The 19,861-nt window shown below is 50.0% G+C and overlaps 2 protein-coding genes across 6 annotated transcripts in view; both read right to left on the bottom strand.

Moving 5' to 3' along the window:
- Nucleotides 1–2,885, bottom strand: part of Nap1l4 (nucleosome assembly protein 1 like 4) — a 35,302-nt gene extending 32,417 nt beyond the window's left edge. For 2 of the 3 annotated variants that reach the window (XM_028871030.2, XM_028871020.2), the window contains exon 1: nt 2,806–2,885. The gene's annotated coding sequence lies outside the window, so the exon portion shown is untranslated. Of the gene's footprint in view, nt 1–2,518; nt 2,540–2,805 lie in introns of those variants that run through there. The other variant, XM_037208819.1, reaches the window with a different exon arrangement.
- Nucleotides 2,886–11,081: 8,196 nt separating this feature from the next.
- Cars1 (cysteinyl-tRNA synthetase 1) overlaps nt 11,082–19,861 on the bottom strand; it is a 42,899-nt gene continuing 34,119 nt past the window's right edge. For all 3 annotated transcript variants that reach the window (XM_028871046.2, XM_037208817.1, XM_037208818.1), the window contains 6 exons: nt 18,352–18,433; nt 15,015–15,095; nt 13,910–13,977; nt 13,100–13,159; nt 12,563–12,646; nt 11,082–11,381 (listed from right to left, as the gene is read on the bottom strand). In XM_028871046.2, coding sequence (XP_028726879.2) covers nt 11,247–11,381; nt 12,563–12,646; nt 13,100–13,159; nt 13,910–13,977; nt 15,015–15,095; nt 18,352–18,433 — 510 coding nt within the window. In that variant the 3' untranslated portion in view covers nt 11,082–11,246. The remainder of the gene's footprint in view (nt 11,382–12,562; nt 12,647–13,099; nt 13,160–13,909; nt 13,978–15,014; nt 15,096–18,351; nt 18,434–19,861) is intronic.

Genomic DNA, 19,861 nt, shown 5'->3' with positions numbered 1-19,861 from the left:
CAAAGTAAAGCAGCCGAGCTTCCTCTACCAAAGGCAGGGGACACCTGACTGCTAAAAGCAAACCTACACTACCATCAATTATGTCCTCGAAATGCCTAAAGGTCCAATCCAAGACTCCACTATTTACTCATCTAAACAGGCCTCCTCGTCTGTGATCAATAACAGGTCCCCCAAGTGTGGTTCAGGGAGCCTCCACATGCTACCACTAACAGGTAGTTCCATGCAAAGGCTGGGGGTAGAAGAGGAAGTCCCTGCGGTTCCCCTAGTAGCTTCCTCCACTACAGCAGAAGCAGCAAACTGACATCAGCTTCAATTCTCAATGCCTGACATGCACTTCATCTTTATTGCTGTGGTGCTGGCTGGCCTTGAGCTACCTCCCAAGTTCTGGAATACAGACAGAAGGCAGCACACCCACTTACATTTCCTTTTAAATAAACAAAAGCTTGTACTCATCAGTTAGTGGTCCCCAAGAGCTCATGACCACTGCCTTTTTTCAGAACATGTCACCTGGGCCAAGATCCAAGCTGTAAAAACACTCACCCAACTGCCCACTCCACACAGAGAGTAGCCTTTAGACCTTCAGGGATCTAAACTACTCTTTCTTAAAATTTTAATTTATTTTATGGGTATGGGTGTTTTCCCTGCTTGTCTGGCACTACTTGCAGAGGCCAGAAGAGGGCATTGGATCCATAACTCCATGGGATTGGAGTTACAGACCATTAGGAGTCAGCCTATGAGTGCTGGGACTAAAACCTGGGTCCTTTGCAAGATCACCCAATGTTCTTAACTGCTGAGCCATCTCTCAGCCCCTAAATTACTCTTGCCCAGATTTTTTTTTTCTTCCAAAACAAAAATTTTTAGGTTTTCTACAAGCTGCTTTTTTTCTTTCTTTTCTTTTTCTTTCTTTCTTTTCTTTTTTTTTTTTTACAAATACAACACAAACTTTTGTACAGGCCTCAAACCATATACAGCATGAAGAGAAGACAGCAAGCAGGGAGTTAGTACTCTCTTAGTTAGCTCTCATTAAGGGGCAAACAGGAGAGAAAAAAATTGAGCCAGGATCTTGCTGTGTTACCAAGACTGATTTTGAAGTCTGAGTTCCAGAGCAGCTGGGACTACAGATGTGTACCGCCACACCTACCTTAGTTGGGACATTTTAAAAGTCAGGCACAAAGTCAGACTGAGGTGGTGAACTACCTCATCCCTAAGAACTGCATCTCTGCAGAAGTATTAACTTGTAAACTCTATACTTGCTAGCTACTACACACTGGTAAACTATTCTCTACACAAATCCAAACAGCCAACTCACAAGCCATAAAGGCCATGCTTTCTGAGAAGATCTCTAAATATATACATCTTTTCCAATATTTTGGTGGTCAAGGCTAGTAATCCAGAAAACGATAGAATCAGCTATCATTTTCAGCAGTTATTCCATATATTTGAAAAACAGTTCAAGATTTAAAGCTAACACATCAGAATTTAAGCATTTAGATACTAGGACATTGTGAACCAATAATACTGGTCAACCCAGGGGAAAAAAAAAAAGCCACACCTGAGTCTGACAGCAACTACTTTAGACAAAGGCATTAAAATGCTAACAGTCCCTGACAGGTGAACCATCCCTCTTTAATTCTGGACTATATCCCAATCCTATCACTGCCCTCTTTTCTCTGAATCTCACTATTCATCTGCAGTGTTTATTTCAACAGCAACTGAGCCAGATCAAGTCTACTTGAGCTTAAATTCAAGCTACCATCACAAACCACCACACTTAACCTAACAGGGCTTTAATTTGCAATACAAGCCAAACACTCCTATGCCAAAAATTCAGAACACTCCAAACCCCATTTCTTTCACAGCTTTCTTTATGCCAGATTTTGGACTTCCAGATTAGGAACGCTAATCTGCCAAACCTACAAATATTCCATAAACTAAACGGCTTCTAAACCCAGGCGTTTCGTGTAAAGGCATACTCAGCCTGTTGCACCTATTACACACACTATGAACAACAGAGTTAAGACACCAGCTTTGAGGAGCCCCTGGTGTGTAGTAACCAGATTAGTCACCGAGAGGAGGCAGCTACTATGACAGGAAGGCGGCACTAACTTAAAAGCATGTAACTTTTAGGACCAAGAACTTCAACTTGGGCCTTTTTACCGGGGAATTTGCATACGCCTGTTAAGAGTGGCGTACATGCAGCAAGGTACCCCAGGGATTCCTCCGAGGCAGCAACGCCAAGCACAGTCGGATGGAGGAAGCGCAGGCCGACTGCCCCAATGATACCCTGGGGAGAAGGGGTACTGCTAGCGTCCCTGCACCCTTTAGGGGCCCACGGGTCGGAAGGCTCAGTGTGTCACTAAGTTGGCTACGCCTCCACCTCGGCTAGGAGAGTCGGACCAGGGAGCTGTGCGAAGACCATGCAAAGCCCGGAAGGGCGAGGCGGCGGCCCGGCCGCGCGAACGCCATAAACCCCTTCCTTCCCAGAAGCGGTTTCAAGACAAGGCGCACCCAGGCCCACCTCGCTGGGAAGGCCTCGTCCCCCTCAGGGAACCGCCTGCGCGGCTTCGCGTGCGCTCTCAGGCGGCGGGAACAAAGCGCGCTGACCTTCAGCCGGGGGCGGGGCGGCGCAGAGGAGGGACGGGCCCGCCATCCGCCGCCACCCGCCACCCGGACTGCTGATGGGGCCGCCGCCCGCCTCTGCTAGCCGCCATGGCACGTCGGCCCGCCCGCGCCACCCACCCCCCGCCTCTGCCGCCCCGGCCCCTGTCCAGCCGCCCGCCGCGCCGTTACCCGCCGGGACCGCACCTCGCGCCTCCTGCGGCACTGGCGCCCGTGTAAAGCTCGCTCCGGGGCTACGCCGCCGTGGCCGCCAACAAAACCACCTGCCACTGGCCACGTCGCCAGGCTCCGCCCTCTCCGAACAAAACGGGCTGTGAATTGGCAACAGAGCTGCCTGTCAACTGCACCTAGGCGCTGGTAGAGGCGGCATCCAATCAAAAGCCGTTGAGGGGGCACGGCGCCACGCTCGAGCCCGCGAGCTATATGTAAATAGAGCCGTGACGTGTGTTCCGGCGCACGCGCAGTTCCGCGCCTTTTTAAAGGGGCTGCTGGGGCGTGTGGAGGACTTCGGGCTTTCTTGTCTCTTGACTCTGCTGCAACGTCTAAGGCTTGCGTCCTGGGTCAGTTGACAGTGTTTTCCCCACGTTACCTGCCGCCCGTGGCCCGGGGAAAGCATTGCCTACTTCCCAAGGCCTTCGGGTCCTCAGTCTACGGTGTGTGCCTGACCTGGGGCTACCCAGCTGATAGTTAGAAAACTTCCACACACCTGATAAAAAATAGATTGCTTAAAGATGTGTGCTCTCCTAACATCTACAAACAGGGTCATTGAAAACAATTCTGAATGTGGTGGGGCGTGCAAGGTGAGAGAATGAGCCATTTGCCACTTTCAACTACGTAGCAAGTTTAGGACCAGCCTAAGCTTCATGAGACGTCTCAAAAAACAAAACACAAAATGAAGTGTGGTTGCTGAAGTCTAGAAGGTTTACAGCGCAGGATTTTACTGTATTCCCTCCCATCCTTCAATTGAAACTGTACTATATAAAGTTTCAATTACAAAATTAAGAAAAGTAAATAAGCTCATATATTTTTAATTTTTACTTGGGAAGTGGGATGAGTGGAAAGTGGTTAGAGTCGACAAGAATAGAAAATAGTTGGACAGCTAGGAACTCCATTTGCTTTGGGCTGTGCATACACCCCTCTTCTAATACTACACCTGGCAGTCTAAGAGCCCCCTGCCTCCACACACACATACACATATAAATTTTTTTTGGGGGGCGGGTTTCGAGACAGGGTTTCTCTGTGTAGTTTTGGTGCCTGTCCTGGAGCTCTGTCTATAGACCAGGCTGGCCTCGAACTCACAGAGATCCACCTGCCTCGGCCTCTCGAGTGCTGGGATTAAAGGCGTGTGCCACCACCGCCCGGCTAAAAATTTTTTAAATCTTAAAAAAGAAAAAAAAAAGAGACAATATCCTTGGGCATTTTCTCACTCTGTGGCCCACTGTCACAGAGTATTTCCCATCTTTACTATTACTTTGCTTTTGTATAAAATTTCCTTGCTACTTTGCGATCTGTGTGTAGCTTTATTTCAATTCCTTGAATAAAATGCTCAGCCCACCAACAACTGGTAATAAGTCTAGCGAGATCCAGGACAGGCGCAAAGCTACACAGAGAAACCCTATCTCAAAAAACCAAAAAAAAAAAAAAAAAAAAAAAAGAATCTTTTTTGAGACAGGGTTTCTCTGTGTAGCTTTGTGCCTTTCTTGGTAGCCCAGGCTGGCCTTGAACTCACAGAGATCTGCCTGCCTCTGTCTCCCGAGTGCTGGGATTAAGGGCATGCGCCACCACCGCCCGGCTTCATTATTATTTTTGAGACAAGGTCTCACTATGTAGCGCTGGCTGTCCTTGAATCCAGGGATCTGCCTGCTTCTGCCTCCTGGGTACTGGGATTAAAGGCATACTCCATCATACCTGGATTATATGAATATAGACTGAGTTAAGAGAGGTGCTCAGAAAAAAGACACAGCCCAAAGCATGGGCATGGGAGGGGGGCATCTAAAGCATGGCACTACTTAATTTTTAACTTTACTAAAATTTTAAGGTAATCTTTTTTTATTTTGTTTTGTTTTGTTTTGAGACATGGTTTCTTTGTGTATTTCTAGCTGTCCTGGAACTTGCTCTGTAGACCAGGCTGCCTCATGCTGGGAATAAAGGCACGCGCCACCACCTCTTGGCTTAAACTTCATCTTTAACTGTTGCTATAAATTGCATTCTTTGAGCAGTCTGACTTAGCCACAGGGTTACATCGACAGTTGCTCTTAAGGTAGGTAAGCCTGGCTTTCAGCAGCCTGCACTCATGTCTCACATATGAACTCTCTCTCTTGCTCAATGCCTGTGCTTAAATCCAAAGCGTAAACTATTTCCTTTTTTTACTAAAACTTAAAATTTATTTTACATACCAACCATAGTTTCCCCTCCCTCTCTCCTCCCGTTCCCTCCCTCACTACCTCCTACCCCAATCCACTCCTCAGAAAGGGTAAGGCCTCCCAAGATGGAACTATTTCTTGTTTAATATTCTTGCTAACTTTGCTTTGTTATGACTTGTCCTGAAATTCTTTTCTGTAGCTGTCAAGGATCCAGTTTTACCTGAGTAGTGGCCCCTAAGGAGGAACGAAATGCATCAGGCTATAGCAGTACTGGGCTCTCCACTGCTGCTGACAAGGGTGCTAGGGAGCTGGGTACCAGCCTCAGCCTCCCCGTGTCAGTTTATAGAAAAACATCCAATTTGGGTAGCAAATAAGGTTCCCAGGCAGGGATGGACAATGGTCTTCATTTCTTAGAAATTAGGTTTTTTTTTGTTGGGTGAAGGTTGCTTTGGAACAATTTCAGTCTGATATTTTTAGCACACGATTCCTGCTCTGTACTAGCTATAACAGGAAAAAGTTTAAAACCACCTGAAGGCTCGCGATGAAGGAGATGACATCAGGGGTTGCTGTCTTAATTGTGTTTTCACTTGTCAAACACAACCTAAAGGAGAAGGGTTTATTTTAAGTCACAGTACAAGGTACACTCAGTCCATCATGGTGGGGGTGTCAAGATGACAGGACCAGCTGGTCACATTAAGTCTAGAGTCCCAAGCAGTGCTGGTACTCAGCCCACTTTCTCCTTTTCATGCAGTCCAGGATTCCCCCATCCAGGGAATGGTCCTGTCCAGAACTAAGAAGGGTCTTTCCACATCAGTTATCCTAATGAATACAATCCCTGGGACCAGGAATTATAATCTCCTAGGTGATTCTAGTTTCTTGCATTGGCAATGCTGACCATGATAGCTGGTTACAAACTTCAGCCGCATCTAGACTGTGTCTCACTCAGTTAAGCTCTGCTATCCACGGGACACTCCTGCCTCTTACTTCACCACCAGGCTTTGCCTTTGGTGAGCCTGGGAGAGGCAGAGGTGAAGAAGCAAAGACAAAAGAAACTATAGAAGAAAGGAATGCCAGCATTTTCAAATTTGAGTCTCATAGCCTCAGTCTACTTTTCTGTCATGGTGTCTACCCCACCTTGGGGTTAGTGTGCGTGACATCAATGTGCTGGAGCCCCCGTGGGAGCTGGTACTGGCTCCTAAATCTGATGATGGTGGGTGACTAGTAGGTAGACAATATTCTCCCCAAATCCTCCCATTTATAAGGACTTTGAGAACGCTTTCCTGAGTTGCTACAACCAAGTAGCCCAAGTTGGATGGCTTACTAACCAGGAATGAACTTTAGAGAGAAGACTGAAATGCGTTATGTGGCAGCTATGCTGAACTGAAGCCAAGGTTTAGGGTGTGTGGGGCCTCCCTCCTTTCATCTTCCAGCTCCTGAGGCTCCAGGCCTTCCTTGGCTGGTGTTTGCAACCCTATATCCCAGCTGCTGTCTGCACATGGCCTCCCCTTAGGTCCTATCCTAGACCCACCCTCACAATTTAATTGTGACTGATTTAGTCCTGTAGGACCATCCCCAGATGTCATATGCATAGGCACCAGGGATTGGGTGCTGAACAGAACTATGGGGTCCCTGTGCATCTCACCTGATGTTAAAGCAGGGCTGTGGCAGTTGTGATGTCTGGCTGTGAAGATGCTATCAGACAGAGGTTACAGGGTAGGGACTCCTGGGTAAGACTTGTAACTAGCTGGTGACCCTGGGCAATTACCTGTGCCTCTGTTTCCCCATATGCCTACTTGAAGAGGCCTGGAGTAGCACGAAGTGAGTTGTCAGCTTGAGGCCAGTATTACCTGTTCTCATAGGCTCCTGTCCACCTATGTAATAGTAATGAGAAGGAATCCAACCAGCCAAGGTCCTAGGAGCCAGAAACTGTGGCCCAGCAGATCCCTTTAATCCTACCCCTCAGAGAGGCTCAGTCCACACCAAGGCCTGTCTACACTCAGTCCCACACCATCCCTGTGCTCAGGAAAGTGAATGCTGAGGGCAGCCAGGAGTAATGCAACTGTGGGATTTATATGCTGAGCTGAAGACCAATTCTGAGAATTGTTTTCCCTAAAGCAATTAAACCCAGAGCTTGGCACATGCTAGGCAAGCACTCAACCATTGAGCTATATTTTTGGATGGTCCCATTAAATTGCCCAATCTGGCCTTGAACTCATGATCCTCTTGCCATAGCCTCCCAAGTAGCTGGGGATTGTACAGCCTGCACCACCACACTTAATCTCTAACAGCCCTTTGAGTGACTAAAAGGACCAGTTCAGTTAATAGGTTCACTTCTGGCTTGGCTATCACCTGAAGTCCACCTGACTGCATCTGGAGCTCCACACCCTGGCTGTCTCTCTAGGCCTCTAAGGAATTTGGAAGGAAGTTGAGAATAATGTCAAAGTCCTGTCTGTCTACATGCTCCCACCTTAGTGCCCCCCCCCATCATTTAAGTCCTCTGAGAAGCCTTTGCTTACAGCCAGAACAGCCATCACTGTTTGTTGCCTGCTTCCTCCACTCAAGTCATTGGATTGTGCAGCTCTTTCAACACCTGTTCCCTGACCCTACCTCCTTACCCCTAGAAGTGTCAGGGCGTTTGGAGGAAAGGATCTGGGAGCTGATGATGGCTAAGGCCCTACAGCAGCCAGCAGCCAGCAGCATGGTACAACATTGGACCCATGACTATCTCAGGCTGGCTCATGTCCCTACCCAGTGAAGGGGAGCTCACAGGGAAGGCATCCTCAGAGGCAGGTGCCTCTGTCCCACTGACGTGACAGGGATTAGATGTGAAGGTGATGCCAGACTGTCACCCTGGCTAGCAGGGTATCATGTAGATACCTAGTGGGTCTGGGACTCTGGCATCTTCTGATGTGACTGCCTGGCCTGGGATTTCCCAGCAGGAACCTGAAGAACCCCACACACTCAGCCCCCTGAAGAGCAGCTTTCGGTCCCCACAAGATGTACAGCCATTGCTATCTTCATCAGAGTGGCTGTGACTTCCTGCAAGAGATTCAAGATTGCGCCTGTTAATGTTTCCTCATAAGATATGTTGAGGAAAGTCATCAAACCCTCACCTGGGATACCACTGTCTCCTGCACCTCCCTCCCAGCCGTGTGTAATTTTGTTTCAGCGGCACAGCTTGGCAGGTGCCGGTCTACAGAGGGTGGAAGTCGAAGTTGGGGGCAGAACTCCATCGATGTATTGATGGGGAAGCCATGCTGGAGTGAGATAGGGATGGTGGCTGTTTGGGGATTGCCCCTGCTTCTCCAGTTACTCTTGACCCGTGCTCCTGTAAGTCCAGCGAATGCACTGGTCCATCAGGCTAGACGGGAATCTCACTCTACCATCACTGGTGCAATGGTCTGTTAGTGTGTAACAAGCTGGGTATGGTGGCTCATGCCCGAAATTCTATAACCCAGGAGGCCAAGGTGAGAGAACCGCCACAAGTTCCAGGCCAGCTGAGGCTGCACGGTGAGTCCCAGGCCAGCTTGAGCTACCGGGTAAGGATGTCTTCTAACAAATGAACAAAATTAGGTGACAAATTCCTGTGCCTATAGGAAGCCTGTTTAGCTCTTGGTGGCCTGGAACTTACAGAAATCTTAGAAGTGTGTGCTACCATGCCTGGTTTTGAGCATATTCTTTATAGTGTTTTCATTTTTAACAGACACGGTGACTTTGCGTAGGGTGGAAAGTGACGTTTCTATGAATGTTTACTGTATAGTGATTAGACTGACATATCTGTCACTCCAGACATTTGTGCTGGCAACACTAACGATCCTGTCTACCAGCTATTTTGAATATTTTTAACTATGTGTGTGCGCCTGTGTGGGGGTTTGTGCACCTGTGTGCAGGTGCCCATGGAAGTCAAAGGCACTGGATTCCCTGGAGCTGAAGTTACAGGAGGCTGTGAGCCACCTGAAGTGGATGCTGGGTACTAACCCAGGACCTCTGGAGGAGTAAACTATGTTCTTAACTGCTGAGCCATCTCTCCAGTCCTACGAAGTACTTTGAAATACTGAGTTTCCCCAGCTTCAGTTACACTACTGAACGTTTTCCCATACACTAGCTGGCCCTTTGTATTACTTCCTCTGAGCTTTGCTTGTCAAATAAAACACTTACTTCTGTTTTTCTGCTACGGAGAGCAGGGGTGGTGAATAGTTGTCTGTCTGCTTCCTGTGGCTGCTGTGAGGAAGTATCACAAGCCAGAAGCTTACAGTACCAGAAACACATTCTTACAGCTGTGTAGAACCAGGGTTGGGGCAGGGCCTGGCAACCCCCAACTCCCCGCCCCGGAAGCCTCTACCTCTGTGTTCCTGTGTCCCTTTCTCTGCATGTATGGGTGTCTGTCTCCTCTTCCAGCAATACCAGTTGTATTACCACCCCTGCCTCCACCACTTTCCGAACGTTCTATCTTGCATGGCCAGAGCAGATCAATGCCAGAGGCAGACATTGGCAGCAGGAGTGGTTGGTTCTGCAGCATGTCACACAGGCAGGGCTGCCCCATCATTGCTGCCCCTGCGGCCTGGATTTGAAATTATCATTTGAGAATCAGACATGTGGGACCTTTGCAGATTTGCTACTTTCTCCCTTAGCATAACGCCCTTGAGAACCAGCTGGCGGCTATGTGTCACTAGGCTGTCCCTTGTTCCTTCGTGGGCAGACCACTTCTCAGGACTGTTGCCCGCTGCTGTAGGAGGGAGAACATGTAAGGCCTAGGCTGCCCTGCTGCCCCACTCTGCCAGCTTGGCCAGCTGTACTGCCTGGAGGGACCCAGTGTTGGTGCCTCCACCCTGCTGTCCAATTCACAATGCATTGCTGTGCCTTTCCTTCTTGGGTGGTACTCTTACACGAGACTCTTGGCTCCTGCCACCGACATTCCATTTGCTTGGCCTCCGATTATAGCTGGGGTGTAGCTCAGTGGTCTTGCCTGTGTGTGCGATACTTGTAGATGCCCACAGCCAAACTGCGGTAGCTCAGTATTATAGTATTACTGCAGCTGAGATACACAGGGAAGCTCTTCTCCGACGCTGACTGACTTTGTGCTCTCTCCAGCCCTCACCCTCTCTGGGAACTTGTCTTATCTCCTCATGGTGACAATGGGTAAACTTGGGATGCTTCTAAACAGAGCCCAAGGAGGGACTGTGCTGACCTTCGAGGCACCATCTTAAAAAGCCATCCAGTGCCTTCTCGCTCACGGCAGCCGCCTGTGGAACCACGGCTTCCAGGTGGGAGATGCAGTCACTCGGAAGCCTCAAGAGAGGCCACAGAGATACAAGGTACCCAGGTGCACACCTCAGATGATCCCCTCTGATTATGACTATCTGAGAGACCTTGTATGGCCTCCTGCAGCCTCACACTACTACACTCCACGACACATGCCTATGGTACCCCCGGCTGGTACAGGTGTCTCCAGGACAGTTCTTAACAAGAACAAAGGGGCAGCACACCTGCCACATGGGCTCTGTGGCACCTGGAATCCACACCTGCCCCTGGTGTCTCTGGGGCTGGTCTTTACAGGTGCCAGGCAGGTTCTGGCTGCTGCCCATACCCTTTTTTTTTATCATCAGAGAAGGCCAGACACATTCAGCCTGGGTGCTGATTCTGAGCAGCAGCAGATGGGAGCAGGCGGGAAGGAAACACACGAGGCTAGCCCTGAAGACTCCTTCCTTATCTCACATGCCAGTGGTGCTGATCTGGGCTTGCTGTCCTAACAGTAGCCCCAGGCGGCTTGCCAGACCCCACCCCACAGGGCACAGGTCCTGCTGCCACCCTGCCAGTTGCTCTGGGAAACCCGCAGTGTGTGTTCATCGGAGCCAGAGAGCCAACTGAACAGCCTTTGTCTGAGGCTCAGGGGCATCTGTTGGGCTGATTCGGCCTTTTTCCTACTCCAATACCACCAAATGTGCCAACACAGCAGAGATTAGCCCAGCTCGCCAATGTGAGGGAAATTCCTCGGGCAGGCTGGCTGAAGGGGCTCAATTGACTAGGTGGCCTAAGTTGTAAGCTGCTGACCAGGCACCCATAGGCCAGCTCTCCAAGTGCTGAGAGGGCAGAACAGGCTTCACCATTCAGAAGAATTTATTAACAGTGTCCCAGAGCTGCCACTCTCCTGATTCAGGTGTGAGAACAGCTGTAAACATGACCAGGGCACGGGGCCTGAGTGGGTGTGGCCTCAGTCTATGGTGGCCAGGCTGGCAGGTACAGCCCTCCCAGGCTGCTGTGGCATCACTGGAGGCTGCCGTTCTGCAACATCTGCAGATACTCCTTGTACAGTTTCTCCTGGGCTTCAAAGAGCTTCTTCAGTTTCTTGGCCTGCCCCTTGCTCAGCTCTTTGCCTTCAGTGTCGTGGGTAGGCAGCCCCTGCAAGGACCACACACATGCCATCAGTTCCCTTCTCCTTTCAGGCCTCATCCCTGCTGAGAGAAAACACCTCTCTCCTTGACTTGGCTGTATTTAGACTAAGGGTCAGCATCCACATCCTTGTTTATCTAGTGTGTTTCTGAGACAGGGGAATTTCAAGATTGAGACTGGCTGTGCAGCAGTGGCGCACGCCTTTAATCCCAGCACTCCAGAGGCAGAGACAGACGGATCTGTGAATTAGAGGCCAGCCTGGACTACTGAGTGAGTTCCAGGATAGCAGCCAGGGCTATACAGAGAAACCCTGTCTTGAAAAACCAAAAAAAGTCAGGCAGTGGTGGCGCACGCCTTTAATCCCAGTACTCCGGAGGCAGAGCCAGGCGGATCTCTGTGAGTTCGAGGCCAGCCTGGGCTACCAAGTGAGTCCCAGGAAAGGCGCAAAGCTACACAGAGAAACCCTGTCTCGAAAAAACCCCCCCCAAAAAACAAAAAAACAAAAACCTCAAAACAAAAAGGAAGGGAGGAAGGAAGGAAGGGAGGGAGGGAGGGAGGGAGAGAAAGCTAGGGGTTAGCTTTAGCTTCAAACTCGAGATCCTCCTGCCTCCATCTCCAAAGTGCTGGGATCACAAGTATGTGTCACTACACCTCTGTGTGGCTGTCTGGTCACCACCCTCAGTCCAGTGTGCCCATCTGGCAGTGGGATTCTAGCAGATGAGACTAGAGAAAGTGACAGAAGTCTGGAGCACTCTTCTTAGGGTGAGGAGCAAAGTCCCATTAAGGCCTATAACTTCTTAGCTGAGAGGTGGCCAGGGAGAGTTACGTAGAGATGAATCCAAGAGCCTTCAGGGAGACACCTAAGGGACACCAAGACACCTCCAGGGAGGAGGCAGGGTTATAAATTTGCACTTTGGGCAGTTGGGAGGGTCCCCACAGAACCTGCAGATTTCTTTTCTGTCACCTTAAACTGGACCTGGGGCCATACTCCAGTGCCAGGGGCCAGAGCTCCCCATATCACTGGCAGAGATAGCCTAGCTTAGCCTTTGCCCTGACAGGAGCGGCACGTTCCCAGCTGCCCCAACAGCCTTCTCCAAACAGGAGACCCACTGGCCCAAGGCTGAAAGTCCCAGGACTCCAGCTTGGAGGACATAGGCTACCAAAGCCTGAAGAGTGAGGGGTTGTCTTACATTTTCATCAAACTTGGAATACTTGTTGGTTTCTGACAGGAACATCTCACTGGGTGGAGTCTTCATCTTGGCCAGCTTTGCTGCCTGGAACACACAATACACACACACACACACACACACAGACACACAAACATACGTGTCACAGTCCTGCCACCACCGTGCTGTCCACTCTACCGCCTCCACCACATGGCTTCCAAGCTCTTAAACTCAACGTAAGCCCAGCAGAGAGACTGGGAGGGAAGCCACAAGCAGGGAGCAGAAAGACCACCTAACCATCAGAGGCCTGAGGGGCCGCAGCAGTCCTCAGATGGCAGGACCATGGAGCTGCTGGCCCTGGGGACCCACCTAGGGCAACGTTCCTTTGCTGATGCCAGGACACCATCTGAGGGGTGGAGGCAGAGGCCAGCTCCCTCTGGGAGGCTCCTCAGGGTGCCTGGTCCGAGCCCAAAGAAGGCACAGAGAACTGAACAGCAGGGGTGAAAGTGTGATTTTGCCCAGGAGACCCTACACCCCCAACAAACAAGCGAAAATAATTACTTCTTGCTCCTGTTTTCTCCTGGCCGCCTCCTCTTTCTTCCTCCTCTTCTCTTCTTCAGCCTAGGGAAGCAGCACACACCTGAGACATGCTCTTGAGCCCACCCTGCTGTCCTGCCAGGCCCTACCCGGGGTGCCTCTCCCTGACCCTGTGTATCAGCCCTCAGCCACCCAACTATCAACTCTGCCCCTTTCTCAAAGGTCCCTGAGAGAGCTGCCCTGAGCCTGCTCTCTAAGCTGGTGCACACCCAACATGGTGCCTGCCTGTGACTGGCCCACGGAGCATAATGACCCCAAGGTGCCCACTCACTGCATCCAGAGTTAGGACAGTGAGTCTTTTTTTTTTTTTTTAAGTGTCTTGCTGTATAGCTCAGGTTAGTCTGCAACTCATGGTAATTCCCCTGGCTCAGCTCCTGGGTACTGAGGTTATACATGTGTATCACTACACTTACTATGACAACATGTTTCTGTTCTTTCTCCCATTTGACACCCAAATCCTTACATGCAGGGGCCATCCCCATCACTGAGAGTGGGGACAGGGAGAGGGACACTTGGAGGACAGGCAGACAGAATGAGCACGGCACATGACAGCACCCAGGACACTTGGCACCAGGTGAGAGCCTTGAACTCAAGATACTTGCTTGCCTCTAACGCCTTAGTGCTGGGATTAAAGGGGTGTGTCACCATGCCCCCAAGGATCAGAATTTTAACCAAAGCACAAACATCCATTCTTAAAGCAACACACAAATCAAACAGCATTACAGTGTTTTCATTTTCAGCAAACTCAAGCTCCATCACTTTGGCTTTACTAACCCTTTTCTTCTCTTCCTTCTCTTTCAGTAAGGTGTCTCTGTCTACCAGCTTCACCACTGTTGGCAGTCCTGAAAGCAGACAGTCAGTGAGACAGAGACTGTGACCTGCCTGCTTGCCAGGCTCGACCTCTGAGCCTGTTAGCCAAGGCCCCAACACCACTCCTGCATGGGGATCTGGGACTCTGCCTTCTGGCTCACACAGGCAAAAATCAATGGCAGGTGAAGAAAACTGGTAAAAAGCAAACAAAGCAGGGCTGGGTTGCAGATCAGGGTAGAATGCCTGCCTAGCACTGTTCGTGGCCCAGGGATTCCATACCAGTGTTGCAAAAACACAAAACCACAGTAAAATGGGAAAGCCTTGCCTGTCTGGACTCATCAAATTCAACCCATCGTTTTGGCAGGTGCTGTGGCTCACACCTGCGATTAATTCCAGCATTTGGGAGACTGAGGCAAGAGAACTGTCACAAAATCGAGCCTAGCCTGGGCTACATAGTAAGATGCTGTCTCAGAAAAACAATATTAAGAACAGTGAACTTTCTGCCATCTTCTTCCTTCTTATCCAGAAAAAAGATCCTTTGGTATGCTGAGCAAACCCTTGGAAGGAAAGGAGCTGAGTGCTCAAGTCAGCCACAGCTGTCAGTCACCTTCAGACGAGCACAGGTGGCCTGGACAAGTGCTGTTTGTCCTGTATGACTCTTTGAATATTAAAAAGGTGGAATTAAAAAAAAAATTCTGTGTAGCAAAAGGCTCCACAAAGTCAGAAAGCACACAGTGAGACTGGGGTACGTGCAGCTTGTCTCCATACAAGTGTGAGGGAAGGCCGCAGGTAGAAAACCAGCAATGGTTGCCCAGGTCCCTTGGGGAAATGAACACATCATCGTAACGAGCAATGAGCTATGCGTCTTGGATGAGATGGGGTGAAGGGTAGGGCACATCTGAGAAGACATCTACTTTGCTTGGGCTTCTTCAACCACACATGAAAGTGCCAGTGCCCTTGGGCCCCTAGACTACTGCTGTGCCACCCGGCCTCCCAGCATCCTTCTCACCACCTACCTATACCCAACTACTTGCCCTGTCCATAGGGAGCAGCTCAGGGAATCACCCACCTTCATGGTCTTCAAACCGCACCCCGAGCTCAGGCAGGATGTCATCCCGGAGAGCATCACTGAGCTGCAGAACCTCAAGAACTGTAGGCAAGAAAGAGCAGCTCCCTTAGACCACAGAAGGCCTAGGTCCCCCAAACCCGTGCTTCCTCCAGTGCTGGCAAGTGGGTACTGGCTGCCAGATTTGGAGAGAAGATAGGAAAGCCAGGAGGTTACCCATACCACCACCACCACATAAGTCCAGGATAGAGCACAGACCCACAGCCTCCCTCCTGGTGAACCCACAGGGTCCAATGAAGACAATCAGCTGTTCTAGCACTGCGGCCTAGTGCTGGAAGCCTGTCTTAAAACACTCTGTGGACTGCTCCCAGAGACGCAGAGACTGCCTTGAGCCCGGTATGGCCAAACTTTGTCCCACAATGACAAGGCTCCATAACATTCGAAGCCCTGGTCATCACCAGCCTGACTCAGCACTGAGGCCATGTTCCCTCATGCATGTGTGCTGGCCAATGCTACATCTATTCAAGGTCTCTGCTCTGAGTCATCCCGATGTCCTGAAGGGCTCTTCCTTCCCCTGACACTGCCGCCTCAGCAGTTTTATGCATGTGTCTAAGGGCTAAGCACTCCTTAGGTGTTTGAGAAGACCCAGCTCCCCACAGCTCTAAATGCCCTGCCAAATCAGAATGTAGTTGGAGTGAAGGGTATTCATGGTTTAGGCTAGGTCTGGAGACTGGGGTGGCCCTCCAATTGCTGCCCGTCTCACGTAGAGATGTTAGTCAGGTCTGATCACCAGGTGCAGATACGGAGGGGCCACAGACAGGGAAAGGGACCCACACACAACCTCAGGGGTGACACTGGATCTGGTTCAGCAGGGAGTTTGATGAGCCTGGTCAGACCTGGCTCAGTCACTACAAGATGTAGCTGCCTCAAGGCTGAGCCAGAACACACAGGAAAGATTGAGAGCCAAAGAGGAGGAGACAGAGAAGCTGAACAGACAGAGGAGGTGAGAATGAAAGGACTGTGGATGTGGCCACTGAGGGCGTAAACATTCCTAACCTCTGAGTCAGTTTCTCTGCTGGTGCTAGGACTTTCATTGACCAGATACATTACCTGTGGCAGGTAAAAGGACAGACACTGGAAGGCCAAGCACTCAAGGAAAGGACTGGGCTTTTTTTTTAAGGCCAGCACCATGGTCCACAGCAGACATAACACAGATTCCCTATCTGCTCAGGCTGAGATTCCAATTCCCATTGCACTTATGAACCAAGAGTCCTAAAGGTCTCTTATCATCCTAGATGGTCTTCTGGCCACAACAGACCTGCTTTTTTTCCCCTGAAGAAAATGCACCCAAGAGGGTCAGGTAAGTCCCTCTATGGCCACAAACTCACAGCAAGGCAGGGTACGTGAAATAAGACTGCATGGTCAATCAGGCTGCGCGTCCTGTTTACAGGATCTCCTTAAGAGGCAAACTCTGCTTAGAAGTGTGAACATCTGCAGTGTGTGGGCTCCCTTCCAAGTCTTCCAAGTTGGCCTTAGCTAGCATCACCACCACCAAAACATGTAAGTAAATTAAAAAAAAAAAAAAAATGACAGAGAGGCTGGAAAGCAACAGCTCAGTGGATAGAAAGTACTTGCTACACAAACATGGAGACCCATATTCGAATCCCAGCACCCATGGAAAGAGCCAGGCATGATGCTGTGAGCTTACAATTCCAGCACAGGAGAGATAGAAACAGGTCCCTGGTGCTTGCTGGCCAGTCAGCCATCTGAATCAGTAACTCCAGATCCCAGTGACAGAATCTGTCTCATAAGGTGGAACGATCCTGAGGAACAACACTTAAACTTGACCTCTGGCCTCCATACACACGTGTGGAAAGGCATAAGTGGAAATATGTGGAAAGGCGCACACACATATTCTTTAAGTGGAAGAGGAGGGGAGAGAGATGTAGAACCAGAGAGAAAGGTAGAGCTAGAGATCAATCCAGAAAGTAGGAGGCAGGAAACCAGAACCTGTACTGATGCTCAGGAGCATGGCACAGCCCGGCCCTCATGGAGAAGCTGGCATGTCTGTAGTACTTGCCGTCAGAAACCCAGGCGCCCCACCTTCCTACTCCCATGGGCAAGCCTAGAAAAACTGAAATCCATTTCCAGTGAGGGCCTGGCATGCTGTCCTTAGCAGCAAGCACCATCACAACTACTATCGAGTAAGAAGCAAAAAGAAAGTGAGATCTGTGGACAGGAGTCAGCCATCCACTGAGCCTTGAGAGAGAACAAAACAGATGCCAGCTGTGGCATGGAGAGACCTCAAAGATGCCATGCTCCATGAAAGGCCAGGATGGGGCAGTCTGCAGCATGCCATGCTCCATGAAAGGCCAGGATGGGGCAGTCTGCAGCAGCAGCAGCAGCAGTACTGTGTGCCAGTGAGGGGTGCACGCTGGAGGGATGGGAGGTGGAGCTGCACAAGAGAGCACTGCACTGAATGCTGGGAGCTGATCTGAAGATGACTTTTGTTACACACCATCCACCTCAATAAATTATATGCCTGCCTGAGCCTAGTCTCTACTGGGAGAAGCCTGGTACTGTCACCTACATGACTCAGAGGACACAGCCCAGGCTGCTGGGGTCCCCAGTGCATGGAGGTTTAGGTTTGGAACTGCCTGCTGAGTCTGGAACCAGGATGGAAGCCTACTAGAAGAGGAGAGGTTCTTCCGAGTTGGAGGTCACCCTTGCCATAGCCAGTAATATTCCTGCTGAGAAGCAAGCCACTTCGTAATTAGTGTGGTGCCTAGGTACCTACTGGGGATACCTGTGCCAGCAGCAGGTGATTCCCCAGAACCACCTGGCACAAATGATGGTGTGGGTCTTGGTACCCTGAGTAATCCTCTGTCTCTCAAATCATACACCTCCTAACTTTGGAGGGTGAAAGGATGGGTGTGCATGGGCAGCCTGGCACCACCATGCCCCAGGTAGGGCAGAGATAGGACTCTAGTTCTGGCCCCACACAGGAGCTTTTCCAAGCAACCTGAGACTAAACAGGACAAGCCATTCTTGGGTCACCAGGAACAGAAAAGAGACCCAATGCAAGGCAAGGGCAAGTGTATGTTCACTGTGCACAAGGTCCTCTATCCTGCCTCTGTTCAGAACAAGGGCTATGCAGACACCTGGCCCTCAGGACTAAGGAAAGGTTCTCCCCGAGATGTTCTAAGTCAAAGGTAACTCTGACCTAGTACAATGGTCCAGCCTGGCTTGGAGGTATACACATACAGAACATGGGCAGCTGTCACAGGGAACCCGGCAGAGGGTGAGCGGCAAGGGTGAGGTACCCAGCATGGGGCCTCACCTTTTTTCTCACGGGCAATCTTCCGCACGCCTTCTCTGAATTCCGACAACACCTGCAGGTAGGGCATGACGGTGGACTCCAGCTGTGGAAAGAATGAGTTTGAGTCACCAGAGCCATTGCTGTATTTGTAAATGAACACCTAACAGTTCAGTGGATATGCCATATGTCACATGCTGCTGTATCCCGTGTCCTGAAGCCCACAAGTCCTTGTCATGCCAGGTGCTGGAATGGAGCTAGACCCTATCTTGGACAGCTTAAAGAAGCTAGCCACCATACTGCCAACCTCAGCTCCCAGTACCTAATAAAGGTAATGTGGGCCAGGGAGCAAAAAGCACCTTTGGGCTTCTAGCTAGATACACTCAGTAGACACTACTCTGTCCCTTGCTGATACAATGTGTTTTCCTCAGGACAGACACAGTTGTCAGAAACCTGTCCTTACCATCTCCAATGGGCCATTGGGATGCACTGACCATAAGTGGTCACATGTGAGCCTGCTGAGGACTAGTCATCTTATCAACGTAGACGCACACTAATAGCTGTACAAAGGGTCACTACCTACATCGACACTGAGGATAAAGCCAGGGGACCCAGAGCCACACTGGGCAAGACCCAAATAGGAGTCTGAATCTAGAGCCATCTTACAGTGTTATTTCTTTATCTCCAGGACCAAAAAGGTCTGGGACTTCTGAGAAGGGTCTCAGATTACACAATAACCCAAGAACCAAGATAATGAAGTATAGAAACATTGGCTGGAAGGCAAGAGAGAACTAAACTCTGAGCTAACTAGGCCTGGCCTTCTACCAGACAGACTGAGGGAAACTGTCTAATTACAGCAGAGGCTCTGGACTTCTGAAGTAGAATTAGACCTTATCTCCAACCCCCTTGACCAGCTTAAATAGCCCAGTCACCATACTACCAACTTAGCTCCAGTACCCAAAGAGGCCTCTTGGTAGAGGGCAGGGTCTGTCTCCAACTGTCCTGGAGCTAGTATCCTACTGCCTGGCTTCTACCTGGGCACAAGAGGTTTAGGCCCAGGTCTGCCTCTCTGACTCACACAGCATTTTTAAACTTATCTTCACCATGGGAGCTGTGCAGTAGACGATGCTTGGCCTCACAGGCTTAGTACATTCATTAGTGGCTGCTATTTCCTCTAAGCCAACATCAAGGGGCTAATGAGAACATCTGGGGATACATAATGTGATATATCTTAAGATGCCTCCTCAAGACCACAGCACTGTTGAAGACTAAAAACTACTTTTAATTTCAAAGGCAGAACGGCTTCCACTAGGAGTTATATCTTGTTTTTTTGTTTTCAAAGAAAACAGCGGGGCTGGAAAGATGGCTCAACATTTGGTGGCCTTGCAGAGGATCCAGTTCCTGGCACCTGTATCGGGTAACTCCCAATCACCTGTAACTCCAGCTCCAGGGACTCTGATGCCCTCTTCTGAGGGCACCTGTATTCACATGCACATACCACCCCCTTACACACAATTAAAAATAAAATGTTAAA

The sequence above is a fragment of the Peromyscus leucopus genome, chromosome 1 (genome assembly GCF_004664715.2).
Source record: "Peromyscus leucopus breed LL Stock chromosome 1, UCI_PerLeu_2.1, whole genome shotgun sequence".
Taxonomy (NCBI): Eukaryota; Metazoa; Chordata; class Mammalia; order Rodentia; family Cricetidae; genus Peromyscus; species Peromyscus leucopus.
Note: the sequence above shows the minus strand (reverse complement) of the source record. Positions and strands in the feature narration are given on the sequence as shown.